The following is a 20,150-nucleotide window of genomic DNA, read 5'->3' as shown; positions in this document are numbered from 1 at the left end:
GCCCGTGCGCATCTAACCTTGGCATTGAAAACAACGACGGAGCGGGACTGGCGGGCGAAGAAGACTCGCTGAAATCGCGATAGAAACGTGGCGCCGCCGCGGCCGACAGGCGGTAGGACGGACAGTGCGGAAGGCTAGCGCTTGCGGAGCGCTTGGCGCGCGCGCGAGCCGCGGAGGGAAATGCCGACTGTGCGGAACGGGGTAACGGCGACGGAGTGGCGGTCAGACGAGAGTGGAAGCGAAAAAACAAAAAAAAAAAAAAAACATTCGGACCGGCGCGTCAGAGACCTGACACACTACGCCGGGTGTTGCGTCATTCCACTGACGACGGAGAGAAGGTGCGCGCGCGTTTGCAGGCGGCGGACAGGCACAAAGGTCGGTGGCGGGGTGGGCAGGCGAATCGATCCGATGGTGTGTGTGGCACATCACCAGCTGACGGCGGAGGCAACCTTGGATAATATTATTTTTCTTTCGAACACATCGTATTATAATAGTACTAGAGATAAAGCTCCCCTCCCAAATTAGTTTTTCGTGGTTTTTTTTTTTTTTTTTTATTCAACAATAGTCACGACTGCAGGTACGACGCGCTGATAATATTATTTTGTATTCCGAGCAGACACTTTTTTGGATTAGCAGAATATGACAATACATATACAATCAAATGTATAGAATATACCTCTTATATACATCGCTGTTATTTCGAGTTTTCGATATTAAAGCCAATGATAATTTATACTTTTTTATCTTCTGCTTTTCGCGCGACACATTAAAATATATTTATACGATAAGTGCCATACCAACAGCTGCGCGGGCGTTTGGTGAAACGAACGACGAATTTTCAATATATATTTGCATCGATACGACCGCGTTATTATAATATCGTGTCACTTTTACGCCCAGCGAAATATAACGTCTTATCGGAATCATCCGAGACGAGCAGCACGTAACAAATGCATAAATATTCGCATAAAAACATTTTCATTTTGGCAACTATTCAATAATACAATTAGACGGCAATGATGTATAACTTTAAACAATTTTATTTTTGGGTTTTCGTGGGAAAAAAATGTGCGATTTTATGTACAACTTAAGCTAACGTTTCCTCGAAACCAAAAGTGATTACACAATAAAAAATAAATGAATTATAGTTTGAAATTGAAACGCAGTAAATAGGTACAAATGTAAGCACAACTGTACAAAAAAAGGGATTTCAAACAAAAATATTTAATCGCGTTTTTACGAATAATGAAAATAATCTAGTTTTGCAATATACTGCAGAAGTGTGAGCACATCGTTTTATAATAATACCTACCTAAAATTATTTATAATCTTATAAATCATCGTTTCAGATGATTTCCATTTTACTATAGGTAGCATTTTTATAAAATGTATGGACATGAGAGTACACGAGAAACTGCAAAAGTATCATTACTAAGTAAATTTTTTTGTATACTTAATGTGTAAACAACAAATATAATACATAAGTTCTTTTTTCTGATTTTTTTTTTAAAAAAAAGATTAAAAATTGAATAATAGTATTTGATCAACAAATGAAAGTATAGCATAATAGCTATAAAATTCTCAAACTTAAAGCCAATAAGAAAAAAATCATTTTATTAAACAGCTTTCCAAACACATTATTTATAGTATAAAACGGACATATTTATTAAAATAATTTAATGTTAAATTATTTCTAGAGATGAAAATTGATGGTTATATTCACAGTAAAATTATCATAAACACGCATACAACAAGTTGCTAAAATTTGAAAAATTATTCAAATCTATACAAAATACCACTACTGCAATTTACCGTGATAAATATTTTTTATATTCAGTCCCATCTACCGAAAATAATCGGCATGGTTTACTTATATTATAAAGTGAAATTATGAATTCTCTAATATATAATATGTCGACCGAATTGACCGACCTAACGATGTACCTATATTTCTCGATTATACGTGGTGTTCTTTCTGTCGAATAAAATAGCCGAAGGCTTGAAGTCTACACAAATTGAAGACTTGATGCGACGCGCGTATTTTATAGGAAAACAGAATTCGGGTTGTCGGCGGCGGAGGAGGAGGGAATGATTGTAGGCTGAATGATTTATTTTCGGTTTAAATCGGATGTTAGGAAGGAATTTTGGCAGAGCAGTGTCTTAACCGCGAGTTGAGAAATTCCATTCGGTGTTTTCGCACAACGTATAATAATATCGTTATCGAAATGAAAACATCAGTCCGCCAAACGTGAAATCGGGTATTTTCGAGCGAAAAATAATGAGACGTACGAGTCGAGAATCGATATTCGACGAGAGACCGCAGATATAACGAACAGCAATACTATATAGTATTATAATAATATAAACATATTGCACAGTTACAGCCAACGATAAAAATTAATTTTTAACACAATAATTATTATTGAAATCGAATATTATAATATTAACGACAATTATATATATTACCCGCGAGTTCCGTGTAGACACCGTCCAAGCGTTTAAAATTGATTTACATATACATAATAATTACATAGCTAAGCCGTACACGACACACTCACGCCGGTCGCTTTGTAGGCACCGTATAGTCCGATAGCACAGTGACGACTTATATAGTCCGCGCGCATAATGAATAATATAATATCGTCAATACAACATTACAATATTATTATCTATATACGCATAAAAAAATATTATAAAATAATGCGCGTGTTAGTTTTGCGCGCTAAAACGGCTGCGCAAATAATATTATCGGCTAAACAACAATCATAATAATAATAATAACTATTATTATTATGTTTCTCGACGGCGGAACGCGCACACATTATAATATTATAATATTGTAAATACGGTTTTTGCCTAAAACATGCCCATATAGCATATTATATTCGTATTACACGAATATAAGGTAATAAGCAATATCAATATTTTATCAAACACTTATCAAACGAAAAAAATCGCGTAAACAATTTTTTTTTATTATTACCGTAAAAGTGGATGGCATTACGGCGGCCGGCTGCTGCTGCTGCTGCGGCGGCGGCGGCGGTAGCGACGCGGAGGTCGGCAGCGCGCCCGTGTTGTTGACAAAGCGTTAAGCGGCTGCGGCGACGGCAAGAAAACTACTAACGCCATCGTCGTCAGCGCGTTCTTATGGGGCGACGTGCGACACACGGCGGCAGCGGCGGTACATGCACACAAATACGGTATAAACCGGCGAATGTGGTGATGACTGATGACGGTATACAATATGGCACGGTGATGAGCGAACGGGAGTGCAGGACCGTGCACTTGTGACTGGCGTGTGCGGTGGGGTTTTTCGAAAAACCCGCGAGCGCGGACAAAATGTTATTACGACTGCACCGCGGTATATACCTAACCTACGTGTCGAAAACTTTCGCACGACCCATTCGGGGCCTCCCGCGTTCGGCGGCGGCGGCGGCGACGCGCACGCACGTTTTGCCAAATATACTGACGGGCCGGCGGGGCGGGCGTAGGAGTGTATACATACACTAACTCTAGGCGCCTCGGCTGCTGCCGCCGCTGACGACGACAGCGATGGCGACGACTGCGACGACGTTCTGCGGACGCGCGCGTGCGCGAGCGATTGTGTATGAAATGTGTACGTATTATATATATTTTTTATAATATGTTGAGTATAATATGATACATCGTATATAGGTACGCGAAAATAATATTAATTACAAATTACAACAGCAACAATAATAATAATAATAATTATTATTATTAATAATACTTGGCTGTATTTAAGAACGCCAATTTTTCGAGTACCGACACGACTACGTCGGTATATACACGGTGTAATTATAATAATATTACAATAGACAGCAGGATGGTGAAAAAATGTTAAGCGCATAACGGTATATTCGGGTACGGCACGATAATGATTATTATTATAAACGCCGTGGGTACGCCGAAAAAAATCGAACGATCGAGAATCTTGCACTTAAATACTTGGTTCAGGGTTGTTAAAATACCTATTTTAACCAATAAAATGTCTGTTAATTTATTAAAAACAAGTTTTTAAACGCAATCTCTTTCACCACAATTCTGTCACTATAACGCTCTAAATTTTACTGACTATAAAATATAAATGTAATTCGTATGTCTTACTCGTAACCGAGTGACGAATCTGCTATGGTTGTGTGACGCAAACGACGCCACTTATGTTTAGGTATTGCGTGCTTTAAGACGGTAAAAGAGTGTACTTTTCTAGTAGTAGGTAGTTAGAATCGAGTACTTATATAATATTATATACTATAATATAATGTATACTATATGTTCTTCCTATACTGCAGTCATAATTTTCCAAAATCAAATTTAAAATGTATTGATGGGAGAAAAAACGTGAACAATCACGATAAATTACACTTGCATGCTGTTTATATAATTAACTATAATATCAAAAGAATATAATACACACTTACCCAAGTCCATAGGATAAATCCACGAGTTGATATCTAATATCAGTTCCATCTTGAAGGATTCGCTCTCGCAGTGCAAACGGCTCACTGAAATAATAAACAAAAATTAAGGATACAGTCATTAATCATTATATAATACAACATACTTAGTGTTGTTTAACATACACACGACACACAAAATAACTAACAACAGTAGGCAACAACAATCGGAAAAAATTGTTTTTATTTTCATTCACAAATAGGAAAATTATATTTATATATAATAAGTCATTAGGTCATATACATATTTATGTGTGTATACACTAAACATCTACAGTATAATACAGGATAGGTCAAATTAATGAATACTGCAGGCCTGCTTTAGGTATTAGAAATGAAAGAGAAAACGCGATAATAGGTTATCAAGTAAGATAGAACAAATATGTGTACTAAATATAAATTTATCGTTTATATTAATAACTAAATATTATAAAAAAGCATCGAGAAAACATTATCGAACTTGAAAAAGTTTTATGTTAAATTAATTCAAATATGGTTCAGCACATATATATACTATGCGAGTAGAGCTCGTAATACCTAATTGTACAATATACGCAGTACATATACCTTAAACAGTACATATAGGTAAAAGCTAAGAGGATTCATAGATTTGTTTTACAGTAAAATAATAATAACAGTTATAATTTATTGTTAAGTCGTGTGATTAGAAATAAAAGAATAACAACATCTATAAAAACACCTATAACAGGCAACAGCAATAAATTATTCTGTAAATGTCTCTAGAATTGAACATTAAAAACAAAACACACATACAGCAATTTCTGTTTAAATATAGCCAATAACAATTTCGACGTATAGACCTGTAGGTAGTAGGTATATATTATAATCTATAAAATAACCTCAAATGACTAAAAAAAAGCCAATCGCGATATTCGTGTTTTGTAGCAAAATATGTAATTATGTATAATTATATATGTATTGTTACTAATACATAATTCATATATATCGAATACGAATATTATATATATAATGATTTCAAAAATATCGGCAACAATTTGAATTTACAACTAAGAATAGATTATATTTTTAACGCACTCATTTTCAAATCTCTCCACACAATAACTTCGAGCTCGCCAGCATCAATACATTGCCGGAATTGATTTACCGTCATTCAGTGATGGTATTGAGGGTTAGCGTTGAAGCGATCACTCTTCTCTCAATTCTTATTGGGACTTAAATAATTATGTTAATAAATAAATATTGAACAACTATAATTTATTCAGTATAAAATATAATAAGAATAAAATGCGTAAGTATTAAGTACTTGGACGATGTTTTAGTAAGCGTATGAAAACATTTATTTTTGCATGTTATTTTGTGTCACGGAATTAAAACACCCCTCCTTCCACTTTGAAGTTTTGTTAAAAACGTTAGTATAATATAACGTTCTTATATTGGTACGTTTTATTGTGCTGTATTCCATCTCTTGGCCTCCCCAAAGATTCGATCACGTTATGTAAATATATCACGTATTTCCACATGACAACGTTATTAAAAACACCAATATATAGATTAAACTTATTGCACATATAATATGCATTGACATATTATACACAGGTAACTAGTAAATTGCTAAATACATTAATCATAAATAAATCCTACATAAATCGTCAGAATAATATGCATTTCTGTGCACATATATATTAATAATATACCAGTTAGATATTGAATTTACTCCTAAATAGCAAAATCTGTTAAATCGCGATTCAGTCAATACCAAATAATTGAACAGTGATGACGCACTTCGTGCGGTTATAACTTATAAATTGATGGCGTGGGAGTGAGAGGAAAGAAAGACAGAAACGCACTGTGTCAAATGAAACTGTTAAGAAATAATATATTATGTTCGAGACGAACATCGTCGTTGTACAATAAATAATAATCATTCAATATGACAATATTGTACACACAAGCAACCTAGCCAACAAGTAATAATTCTCATAATATCATTCTTCATTAATATACATTCGATTTGTGGTCGTTTAGCTCGACATCATGTCATCGTTTTCACGGAAATTTAGAATTGATAAATAATGAGATTAAAAACTGATTTTTAATTGAAAGTAGGTAAAGTCAGGCACAGCTGATACTATAGAATATGTACACTGTAAACACCAATTTCATATTCATCGGTTGTTATTTGTTAATATCATACGATGACCAACTATCGCCAGAAGTATGACGAATAATAATTAATAAATAGATAAATATTCTAAATTGTATTACAAGATATACTATAATATATAGGTAATATGATTTTTGAATATTATTATTATTATTAAAATAACAATAAAAAATAAATAATAATAATATAATTTGTAGTATTATGATAACCCGACAACTGTCTGTAACTAACGGTAAATTTCTGCTCTTCTATAGGTAAGTAACATTAGTATTATACCTATACTATAGTGAATATCATTGTGCATACACAGGTGTGGCTCATGTGTGTATAATAAATTAATTTGGTAAAAGAATTAACAAAACAAAATGGCCGACAAACTAGAAAAAAATCATTATTTTAGAATATTTATTATTTTGTATACAATATTGTTATATTATTAACTACCTATGGCTTACATCACCACTCACCAGGATATGTTACCTCTGTCGTAATAATCATAAACATTTTTACATATTATATGACTATTAAATCCATATATATTTATAAAGCGTTACTGATTAATAGAACAATCATTTTTCAATAAATGTAAAGAAAACTTTAATACATTTGAAGATTTTAGAAATTATGTAATGACATTTATGTACAATATTACGTAATTATTGTAATTTATATACAGATTCATTGGGGGTCTTAATAAATTAACATTTAAAAAACAATGGTTTATAAGAAGTAACAATTTAGTTCAATTTTTATTCACTGAAATTATTTAGATTTGAGTTTTTGAATACATAACCATCCATAAAAAATACAAATATTTTTAACTTGAGGGGATTTTCGACTTATTTGATATTTAAAAGAAATTTTAACCGATAACTAGCGAGTTAAAAATAAATATACGGTGTACAAACATATAACATAATATATTTATATTAATTTCAGTGTTCATAGTAAAACAATAATATTTATGCATTACTTTGAAATGTCCATTATAAAGACCTATTAACTATAAAAACTGAGGTATTTGTAAATAAATGTTTTAATTATAATAATTATTATTATTACTTTTTTAATTAATTATATTACGTTTATTTTATTATTCCTCAATTACAGATTAAACTTCACAAATAAAGAGTAATAATTAAATAAAAATAATTTAATGGTAAAAATTTATAATTTAATAGTCATTCCCCATTTCCCCATATAGTATAATGATGATAGATAATTAAAAAAAATTATTACATCAAATAAAGGTAGTAATAAATAATGTCAATTTTATATGATTAAATTAAAAATGTTTACTAGATAAATTAAAGAGACATCTAGATTCTAAGTAACAAGGCGAAATACTAAAATTAACCACTACATTAGGAGATCTTCTTTTATATTATTATTATTAAACAAATAGTTTTATTATAATACACATATAAAACATTGGCCGATATTGTTAAGTAAATTCAGCTGTAATTTGCAAGAAATAAATATATTCCTTACTGGACATTTCAGAATCTAAATTAATCAATATTTTGATAAGAAAGCTAAAAACAAATGCCAATATATAATATTTCGTCATCACCTGTGATTGAAGTATATAAATAAATATTATTTACTTAAAATGTTTAAAATATTTATAAAATGAGACTAAAAGTTAGGCAAAAATAAAGTTTAATATAATGTGAAAAAAAAACAAGTACCTATTATATTGGATACGTTATTATTTTTTGTTTTGCAATAAATATGAAACTGTATAAATTATTTATGAATAATATGGAGCATATTATTATTAAATTAAACATCTCAATATTTATTTTATTTTTATTTACAATATGATACACTTCTAAGAAGTGATGCATATAGTAATATTATAAATTATTAAATAAACAATCATAGACAAAGTACCAACAAAAACTGGGTGTGGTCAATAATTTTGTTTTGTACAAGCAAACCACGAATTGAAGCAAACCTTGAATTCGCAAAATGATTTTATAGTACCTACCTATAGTTATGAGTTATTAGGTAAGTACTTACTTCTATTTACTAAAGTGTTAAAATGCTGTCAAGAATTTTAAAATGTTATAAAAAGAATATAGTTGAATATATTTTGTATCAAAATTTAAAATTAAACATTTTATCAAAAAAAAGAAAAATACAAAAAAAAGTTTAAGGAATATATTAAGAATATATTATATAATTTCATTATAAGAAAATGCATTAATACATTAATACGTAATAGTGTATAACTTGACCAACACCAACCACATGTATTTGAACATAAATTAAATTAGAAAAATTATTTTTTTAATACAGTTTTAATAAGTCATTTTCAGATTTACAGAAGTTCAAAATTACAATTTTATAATTCTTTAAAATCATAAACGCGGGATCAAAAAACGATTAAAACAAATTTAAAGCTATAAATACATGTTTATATTATTCTTAAATAAATATCGTGGATATATATTTTATGTTAATAAGATTATTAAAAATTGTTATATACTGAAAAAAATGTCCTCCCCCAGCGGGTATTAAATACGAGTCTTCCACATTTATGCAATGAGTTTTTGATCATTTTTAAACATATTTTTCAGTACATTACTGAGTAACTGAACTATCCTAAGTATCATGATACTTACATACTGGTACATAAAAGAATACATGAAATGTAAAAAATTAAGTACATTTTTTTTTATAGAAGTAAAGATTATCCTACAAGTACTCGTTTTACATATACTCATAATCTAAATTTTTAATGAATCAGTTTGTATTAACTTTTCAACTCCCCTTAAAACAATGAAATTATAATGAACACCATTTAATTTAATTTATTATTGTTAAAACCTTTTATATGTATTAATAAGTACACATTAGTTATGGTATAAAGTATACCAGAACTCTATTAAGCCGTAAACAACAATTTGTAAAAAGTAACATATTTCTTATCTAAACGATTAAAGTTAGTATAATAAGTAAATCAGATACATTATACTATTACACTTGACTTCTATGTATAATAATATCAACTATTGAAATTTATGATAAAATTTATAAGTAACAGATGTTTAGTTGTAGAAATGTATATGCGCTACAGTCGCTACTATTATAAGTACTTAAGGTAGAAAACAAATAATTTCTTGTAATAAACACAACTTAATAATGTCTAAATTATAAATATTGAACGCAAGATCGGATAGTAAATGGTACATATTCATTTACATAAAACATACATATCGTCAATCGTCATAAATATAATGAAACCTAGTATGATTTGAAGTCAAATTTTTTAAATGTTACTGAAAAATAGGAATATTAGTCATCATTGAAGTACTATATATACTATCATAATGTGTAATATGACAATAAAATATTAATATTTCGTTTGATCTGTGTAAAATATAGTAGATATATTATACTATATATAAATGCATTAATTAGTGTGCTATATTTATATTTAATATGTATATAATTGTACTTGTACTTATAGATGACCTTCCTATTGTTTTTATAACGAGTGCACTTAAATTAAACCAACATGCTAATATAAAAAATTGTTACAAAGGTAATGAATATATATATTTGAAACAATGTAATGTTACCTGAAGATAATTTTTCCAAGTTCTGTCATGATATGTGGTTTAAAATGTCAATAAATGGTTGCAATGGTTATTAGAATAAAAATTTAGATTAAATCAAGTAAAAATTATAAAAAAAAGTTGCTAGAGAAGACTATGCCATTACCCATTGACACTTGTGGCCTTGCTGAATGAGACTTCGATCCGGAGAGCTGGTACGCGCCTTAGCTATTGTGGGCGGCGCTCACATTCATTGACGTCAGACCGCCAACGCCGCCCAACGAACCCCCTGCGACCCATCGGGGTAACGTTTCTCCCACAGTAACTTGCGCTAGCCCAGAATAAACACACACACACACACAAATATATAAACTGTACGACGTAAGTGTTAGTGAGTAATTTTGTTTCACTAAAATTAAAACGTATGTGATAAAAAAAGGGCTTAGGCAATACCAATATAATATACATAAACTATAGGATTAAATTATTATTTCCCGAGAAAAACCTTTACCTTCTGCGTTCTAATTGGGTATTTTTCTATTAAAAAGTTTATCAAGGCCAACGCGCATTATAGGTGTTTCTTTCGGTTTGTTGGTGTTGTCGAGTTACTATAGTAATACATTATATAACATTTTGCTTTAAAACCAAGTGACAGGTGCTATATGACCATATTGACCACTTACTAATAATCATTGTGTGTAATTATTAAAAAAAAAATGAAGCAATAAAAATTAATAAACAAGAACAAAATAAATATTAAAATAACAACTCAAAAACAATAGTACCTACAGTAACTTTTAGTCTTTTCAAAATCGAATTTAAAATGTTTAATTGTACAATCAATTTAGCATTTGTGAATGCTGTTTACAAAATACACAATGTAATATGATAAGGAATAATGTAGAGTTCGTTTCCTTTTAAATTTGTATGTTTACTTTTTAAATTCCTAATAGGTTTTTAATGTTTTAATATTATAATAATAGATAATTTCAAAATGTCATATACTTTATTATGCTTAACATAAAAAATATGTATCATTCATTAATAATCATAAATGTTTACAACTCGTTAATCATAGTAATGCTGAATTTCTTTTATTATTAATATATGGATAGATTATGTATTTCTTCTACCTGTGTTTCTACATAGTATATTTTCATTGTATACATAACATGGAGATAGTAATTTGAAAACCAATGATACTGACGTAGGTCTACTGTATTACTGTGTACAGAAGTTAAATATTTGAATTTTTCACAAGTTTTGATAAGATCACAAATCACTGCCGAATAAAGGTGAAGAAATATAAACAAGCGACTGAGTATGTTTTTGGACTGACGATACAATAATATATATATATATATATATATATATATATTATTTTCAAGATACTAACTGTTCAATTTCTGTATTCAATTTTCTAATTTTAAACACTTTAATCATTAATCATAATAACTAGGTTACGGTGTTCATTATTTCATTAAGTAACTAATTCTCAATATTCAAATAATCACTCCATTAAAATAATAAATTATCAATTAAAAATATGATTAAGTATATTACAAATTGTACTAGATGATCAATTATGACAAAGGTGATGTTTATTTGTTTTTGAAACATAACATAATATTTTTGAAGTTCAGAATTGTTCTTCCTAAAATAATTAGTTTATTTAATTCAGATGAACATGTAATACACAATACCTAATATACGTAATATACGAATACAATACGGTAATCAGAAACAGAATTTATTTTAATAATATAAAAAAAAATTTAACATTAACGTATATTGACGGGTACATCAATAACAATACGTAAAATTCAAGGTAAAAGTAGTAGTAATAGCATGTATTCATGCCCCAAATTAAAATATACTTATGAAAATTGATCACAAAGTGTTTTCGTCATCTAAGATACTAAGGTTTTAATTTTGTGACCAAAAATAAATATAGTATAATTTTCAAAAAGTTACTATTCTAACTTTTTAATTTTTATTATACACAAAAATAGTTAATAAAATAAATAGTAATATAATATTATTTATAGTTTGGGTAAGTATCAAACAAAATTAAAGTTTTCTTCTATAGTTTTTACATTCTATAATAAACTAAATTGTTGATATTAATCAGAAAACTAATTATTTGTACATGAAAAATGATGAATTCAAAAAATGAGGTTAAAACGATACGGTTAAGTGTTAAATTTAAGAACCTTAAGTTCATACAGTGTATAAATTGATGATGAATTTAAGTTATCTAATAAAAATATTTCATACTTAAAAATATGTTTTTTTCACTTGTTACTAAGCGACATAAGCTGTACTAGAAATTAATATATAATAATATATTTAAATTGTGTTAATATATTGTAATGCAAATATTTTGTATCTAATCTATTAAAAAATGATTTTATAGCATAAACAAGCATTTACTAATTATTTCGAAACGAAATTTAGGTGAGTCAGTATAGATGGCGCAATATTTTGCAATCCCTTTCCTTATTCCTCTTCTAGTACAAAGGGATGAAAGTTTTTTTGATGGTTTAGAAGAGGAAATGAGATAGTGTTCGAGGTAGAGGGGCTATGACGTAAACCGAATGAAACTAGCGGGTGAAGTATAAAGGAGGGGACTCGGACGATCTTTGACATTTAAAACGAGCGGAGCGGAAGAGATCGATAGCTCCAGCCCACAACCTCGTGAGTTATCTATATAACTCTAATGGTAAACCTAAACTGATGTAACTACATTTGTATTAAAATAATGTATTTAATTTAGTAAAAATACATTGTTTTAATATAAAATATTATATATTATAATACATCAAATTAAATAATATTATTGTAACAACATACACATAAATATAGGTAATACCAATAATATCAACGAACCAACGCATAGTAATGCAAGATTTATTTAGTTCAGTGGCGTAGTTATGATTTTGTTCTGGGGGGATATATAATTTATTGGTTAAACATAAAGTGGGGGGCTCAATAAGTCAATGATTTAAACATTAAAAATAAGGCTCTGGGGGGATCTATCCCCATATCCCCCCCATAACTACGACACTGATTTAGTTTATTTAATAATTAATTATATCGTTTATTTTATACATACAAATTGTTACTAAGAAAACTATATTTCTACTACTTCTAAATATTTGTAATATTATAGTATTATTTCATATTTGCAAACTATTTTCCATACGTAATTTTGCTTAACGTCGAAATAAAGTGAAAATATTAAATATTAACACTTATAGTTGTTACCAATAAAGTAAAATTTCTGTTAAACTATCTTTAAAAAAAAAAAAAAAAAAATGATATTAAACTAATTAAATTGTTCTTAAAAATATATAGATACGTATTACGTACCAAATCAAAACTTTTATTTAATGACTAGTATTCCATAAATACAAGAATATAAATTTATATTTTTAATAAAGTTTTAGTTAATTTAATATTAAATTTAAATTAACTCAATCAACAAAGAACTCATCACAAAATGAACTATATTATTCAAATAATTAAATTAAAGGTATAAAGGCTAATAATAAAACTGTATCTATTGTATTTAAATATTTTAAATCCATATTGTATATTTTGTATATTTATTGATTCAATTTACAAACAATGTTTGAATAATATTATTTACACATTTTAATGTTATTTTATCAATAAACAACATCCATAATATCAATTAGTTCTTTTTATTTTTAATAGTATTTTAAGTTAATTATCTAAAACAGAAATACCTAAAATAAATCATTTTTAGTATAGCCCCAGTATTTGAAAGTTAAATCTATTTTTAAACGCATATTAGTAAAATATTTTGTTTCAATATTTACATGAAATTAATGCAATGGCACTTAAAATAAACTAAAAATCAAAATTATCTAAGAATTATTTATGCTAAAATTAAATTTAAAAAATTTAAATTAGACAGTACCTAACCTACCTTCTTAGTATGTGTAATATGTTGTTGTACCTATACAACATGATTCTCATATAATTCATAATACATCATGATAGGTAGGTAGGTACATAAAACTAAATAATTATTTATTTAAAATGTATATTAATAATATATTGAATTTAAAATATTTGATCAATAAAATACATTATCTATCATATTCAGTGTTACGGTATCATATAAGAAATAAACTAAAAGTTAATTTTCAATAAGAGCACTGTTTAATGAACTAATAGAATCACAAAAGTTAATGTATTAATATTTTTAAAACCTTTTTGAAATACATAGATGTATACTGATGAAATTAACAAAAAAATATCAATTAGCATTTATACATTAGTTATTAACAACCAAAGTTTGGACATAAAATAAGTGAATTGAGTAATCACGTTTTGCTATGACAAAAAAAAACTGTTTTTACTCATTGCGAAGGTCGTCTATTCTTAAGTTTAAAAACTTTTGACACTCATTAATCAAATGTTTTCAATTTGAAAATGGACTACATCATGTATTTGTAATAGATTTATATTTAAAAAAGAGAGGCTAATGTATCTACTATTGTTGAAATATTTGAAATTGCAAGGTTGCCGAAAACTGGAAGGTCATTTTGGCTCATTAAATTATTTATAAAATATCTCCGTAGAGATATAATTAGGATATAAATCGTGTTCGGTAAAAACTAAAAATTAATATTTTACGTAGATATATAGTATAATAATAACAATGATAAAATGTGGCCGCAAGGTCTTTAACGGTTTTGTATAGACACGAATTGAAATTTAAACAGCATCCTAGTTAAGTCTTGAGTACATAATATATATATGTTTGGTACTACTTATATTTTAGACTATGGTCTACTTTTACCTTTCTACATTACGGTTGTTCATTTCGAACAAAAAGTGACGAAAATAAGATATCTTAGTGTAAAATGTAATTGAATAACCTACTTAATACTTATATAAAAAATATAGTGGAAACCTACCTATATTTTAAAAGAAAAACTTTTTGACATTTTGATAATTATTTTTGATTTAATTTTAAAAACATCTAACTTAAGTTAAAATGAAAGAAACGTACAGCGTATTATATAAATAAATAAGTACTAAGTACATTTATAAATTAACTAAAAATATAAAACTTAAATAATTTATATTATATAGACCTTTCAAAATAGTTTTCTGAGTCCATCAAATTGTTTGTTGTAGAATTGCAGGATACTTTGAAAATCATTTCCAAGTTTAAAACAAAATACCGGTAAAATTGATAAAGAACATATACATTTATGTGCACTAAAGAAGAAATAATCAGCTGTCGATCAGCACGCAACGACAAAACAAGTACGACTGCGCGTTCATATTTCCAAGGTCCCAAGGTTCGTCCTAGATTGCCAAAAAACCTCTATACCCTCTCTTTCTCTCTCACGCCGCTCTCACTTAATACGCGCACTAAATAACCCGTTCATATTTCTACGTGGTGGGGATTCAGAATTGATTGTTCGTCAGCCGCATATGGTTATAAACACATATTATATAGAAACTGCCCCATTTTCTGAACGGGAAACAAAAAGCTCATTCCTACTATCTATATACAGTTAACACACTAGCTAAGTACTGCTTTTTTAACAACTTGGATTGTAAAATATATCCACTCTCTTCTATTTTAGCATACCTATATATATCTGTTTTTCATTAGGTAAAAAAAAAATATATTTATATATAAAAACTTTTATTATAAGCTTATATAAATATTGGAATTTTGAGAGAGAAGCAACCTACTGATAACACTCTTATGGTGTATAAATATTATGTTAAATAATTTATTTTCTACACAAATATACTATATAAATATAGGTTTATATCAAATTTCGAAACATTAATTCATAGTTTTGCATATAAAGTACGTAATATATTACTACTATATCCACAATGATACAGCTAAGTACCCTTAAAATGATGGGTGCTATAGAAATAACGTTTTTAATAATAAATATTCATTAGCATATAAATAAATATTTAAAAAAAAAAAAAAAACACAACTATTGATTGTAATAATAAAGGGTGTTTTAATTAATAATTATAAAAAAGAATAATAACAATTTTAGATGATACAGAAAAACCTGCAATTTATCTATTGGTATTCGTTTATGTAAACATTTATCGTATGTAGATGATTCACCAAATATAGTACAGACTCCCATTTTTATTTTTACAATCAATTTATTCAAAATACAATTTTTGGAATTTTGAAAAATAATTATTAGAGTCGTGTTTTCAAATAATAAGATTTGTTATATCATTATAACTTCTCACTTGATATAAAAGTCATGATTCCAAAAATTAAATTAAATTAATAAATTAATAATTAAATGATAAACTAGGAGAGCATATTTGTTGAATCATCCTGTATAGTCATTAATTCTTCTATATTACGTGCAGAATAATTATCTACTTATTAAACAAGAGACTTAAATATAAATTATATTTATATAGGGTAATTCATTACCAAACATGCTCACCGCGATTTTTTTTTATAATTCATTTGTCGCTTAATATAAAACCTAACTTAGCAGAAATAAAGCTAATTTTCGTATGAAAAAAAAGAAGTTGTATCATCACTATAGGACAATTCTTAAATAAAATTAAAATTCTAAGTATGGAGACTGTAGTACATTAAATTAATTAAAAATTTCAAAAATTAAAATTTGAATAAATTCATTACTAAAGGGTAAAACAAGGGTGAGGGTGAGCACTGAGCATGATTGATGAATCATCCTGTATATACATATCGACCTTGAGAAAAGTTCTACAACCATTTATCAGTCACAATGAAAACTATATAAACAATAATCGGTAACACGTGAAAGTGTGATTATCATTATTTCAGTTCAGCAGTTATTAATCCTAAACCATAAGAAAGACGACAAAAAACTAATAAAAATAAAAATAATAATTATTTATATTTATAATTCGGGAGTTATATTAAAATAAACTTAAGAAAATAATTAATATAATGCTGTTTAAAAATCACATTATATTATAGAATATGGCTAATTCACTAAAAATAAAAATAAAAAGTACAAATAGTTTACGAATAAAAGCTTGGTAGATACACACAAATAATGTATCATATTATATTTTATACGATAGATGAATCTATATAGGTACAATGTACATTATATAAAGCTAGATGTTATTATATTATAAGGCTACACGATTGCAGCCATATTATAATGAAACTAGTGGAACTCTTTAACGATCCGCGGGCACGATTATTAGTGATAATATTGTTTTGGCACATGTACGTCCTTGGCGTGGTCACTATATTGCCGAAAATGTTATACGAGGGGGGCCCACGGGTGCCCCATTGTTATTGCAGTACGATATACACACAAACACATACACAGATGTGCCAAGGACAAGCGTTGGTTGCTAAAAAACCGTGCCCAACAACCTAATTCGGGCCCCATTTCGTCACACCACCGCCGCAATATATGACAGCGCAACGAATTTTCTATATATATCATCCGAAATGATTATTGCAATCTACATAATATGTAGGTGTAATGTTATTATGTCTTAAATATCTTCATGCGTCGAGTTGGTAAGCACTAAGCTTTCGGCGTAAATACATTTGAAGTAAGCCCGTGCGTCGTCAGATCTCTTACAAAGTACACAGATACTATCATCGATTCAATTTCTGGACTTCACTGAGATGTAGAATTTACCGTTAAAAAATTATTCGGTAAATTAATTGTAAAAAATACGATTTGGTGAATTGGTACATTTTTAAAATGTTTTACTAATTTTGTTTTATAAATTTGCATCGTATCATAATTCATAATACATGAATAATTTAGGAAGTAATATTATTTAATAATAAAATATCATAATATAACACTGTATTGATTAATTGAAATTGAAATATTATCAATAACTAACATGTCTTCATTCCCAAGCATATTGTTCACAAGAAAATACATTTTAAAATCTAAAGAGTACCAAAATAAAGGTTATTATTACGAGTAAAAATAAGTAAGAACATTAAAAATGAGAGATCACTCGATTTTATGAACAATAAAAAAACACTACAAATAAAAAATATCTTGGTAAAATTTACGTTTATCAATAAATTTAGAACTTTAAATATATATGTACATTTTTCGCATTATTGATATTTTTAATTAGCATAAAAACAACTTATGAAGAAACTTATATTATAATTGTATTAAATTTATCCACAGAACAATTTTCAATTTTTCATGATTTTTAACTTCGAATACTTATAAAAAATCTTGCTCGTGTATTTTCAATATTTTTAAATAAATAAAAAATTAAATAAAAATATCTGTTAACCATCTAAAATTTCTCTGATTATCCGTTTTTTAATTAATTTAAAAAAATTGATTTTGTCAAAAACGTTTCTTAAATATTCCTGTTATTCTGAGATTTATTAAAATTGTTTTTTTTTCATTAATTTTGAAAAGTATTGGTTATTTTTTACTTATGTACCATTTAGATCCAACTCGCAACCAGAAGGACACTATATCAAAGTTGAACATTAAATTATTTTTACAGCTTCAAATGGTGATAATGAACACAATATAAACACAAACATTGTAAATTAGTATATTCTTCATTCCACTCACTCATAATATAAAATGTGTAAAATAATATTATATTTTGTTTTTAGCTTTTTAACATTTCGGTAATACTAATATTCTATTTTTATTCATAAAAATAATCCACGAGTAAGTACCATCAATCAGTGGCATTCTCGGAACTTTTTAATGGGGGGGGGGGCTTTGAAAATTTACTAAAATACAAAAGTGGGAGACTTTGCCCCCCACACCCCTTGTAATCCTCGTGCTTAGTGTAATTAAATATTAGTTATAGCAATTATAAATGCCTATAAATAGTATTAAAATAAGTAAAATATTTTGAAAATTAAATCATATAAAGAAAATGCCAAACTAAATAACTAATGATATTTTCAAGAACCTATCTACGACTTATACTTTTTGAATAATAAAAAATATTTAAAATCGTTTGAGAATAAATCGTTATCGTTGAGCGATTTCGTAAAAATTTAAAATTCAAATATTCATAAAATTTTTCCTATAATGATGTTTCGAGTTTCTATAGCTATTTGAAGGAAAACTTATGGACAACTTGGTGTTGAATTTTTTAACTTTAGAAATGAACACAAACAATTTTATGATTTTTCAATTACAAATTCACTTGCAAATGTTGGCGATTTTGACATATTTCCATAAAATTTTAAATTATGAACATTGAACGCTTATAAAAAAAAATATGACCAACGATTTTTTATTTATTTTTTTTTTTAACTACAATAAGCAAAACTCATAAGGAACCTTGTATTAAATTTTCAAGTTTTTTTGAACGCCCAAATTTTTTTTATCGACACTTCAATAAAAATTCTCAGAAAAATCGAAAATTTCAGTTGTTTTTAAATAGTTCAAAAAAATTCAAAATATTTTGAAAATTTTACTATATATAGATGATAGTAATATAAAGATTTGGTGAAAAATTATATGAAAAATTGATTTTTTTTAAAACTGTTGGAAAATATTTACTTCTGACCTTCATAATGCACCAAGGATATTCACTTTGCCATTGGAAACTACCCCCGAAGTTAAAATCAAAACATTCATCACTTCGTTCAGAATCTAAAAAAATACGGCAACACCCCCCCCCCCCCCGGGTTTCAACCCCCCTCCCGAGAGTACGCCACTTCTATCAATATGTAAATAAATGTTAATAGAATTATACATAATATAATCATTTAAAATAAATTTAACTAAGGGAAAAAATGCAAGGTACGGATAACGGAGTGTAGCAAATTATATTAAATGCGTATTAAAAAATTCATATTCAATACAAAAAACTAAGACATAAACAATACTTCAGAAATAATAGTATCTAAGTATACAATAAAAATAAAAACACGGCTAGCAGAAAATTGTGATC

At 27.9% G+C, this 20,150-nt stretch overlaps 1 protein-coding gene across 1 annotated transcript in view; it reads right to left on the bottom strand.

The window, feature by feature from the left end:
* The window catches only part of LOC114128922 (DNA-directed RNA polymerases I, II, and III subunit RPABC3), a 53,541-nt gene that overhangs the window by 22,961 nt on the left and 10,430 nt on the right, over positions 1–20,150 (bottom strand). The window contains exon 2 of the mRNA XM_027993531.2: positions 4,443–4,526. Coding sequence (XP_027849332.1) covers positions 4,443–4,526 — 84 coding nt within the window. The remainder of the gene's footprint in view (positions 1–4,442; positions 4,527–20,150) is intronic.

The sequence above is a fragment of the Aphis gossypii genome, chromosome 1, assembly GCF_020184175.1.
Source record: "Aphis gossypii isolate Hap1 chromosome 1, ASM2018417v2, whole genome shotgun sequence".
Taxonomy (NCBI): domain Eukaryota; kingdom Metazoa; phylum Arthropoda; class Insecta; order Hemiptera; family Aphididae; genus Aphis; species Aphis gossypii.
The sequence above is the reverse complement of the archived record's forward strand: the minus strand, read 5'-3'. Positions and strand labels throughout refer to the sequence as shown.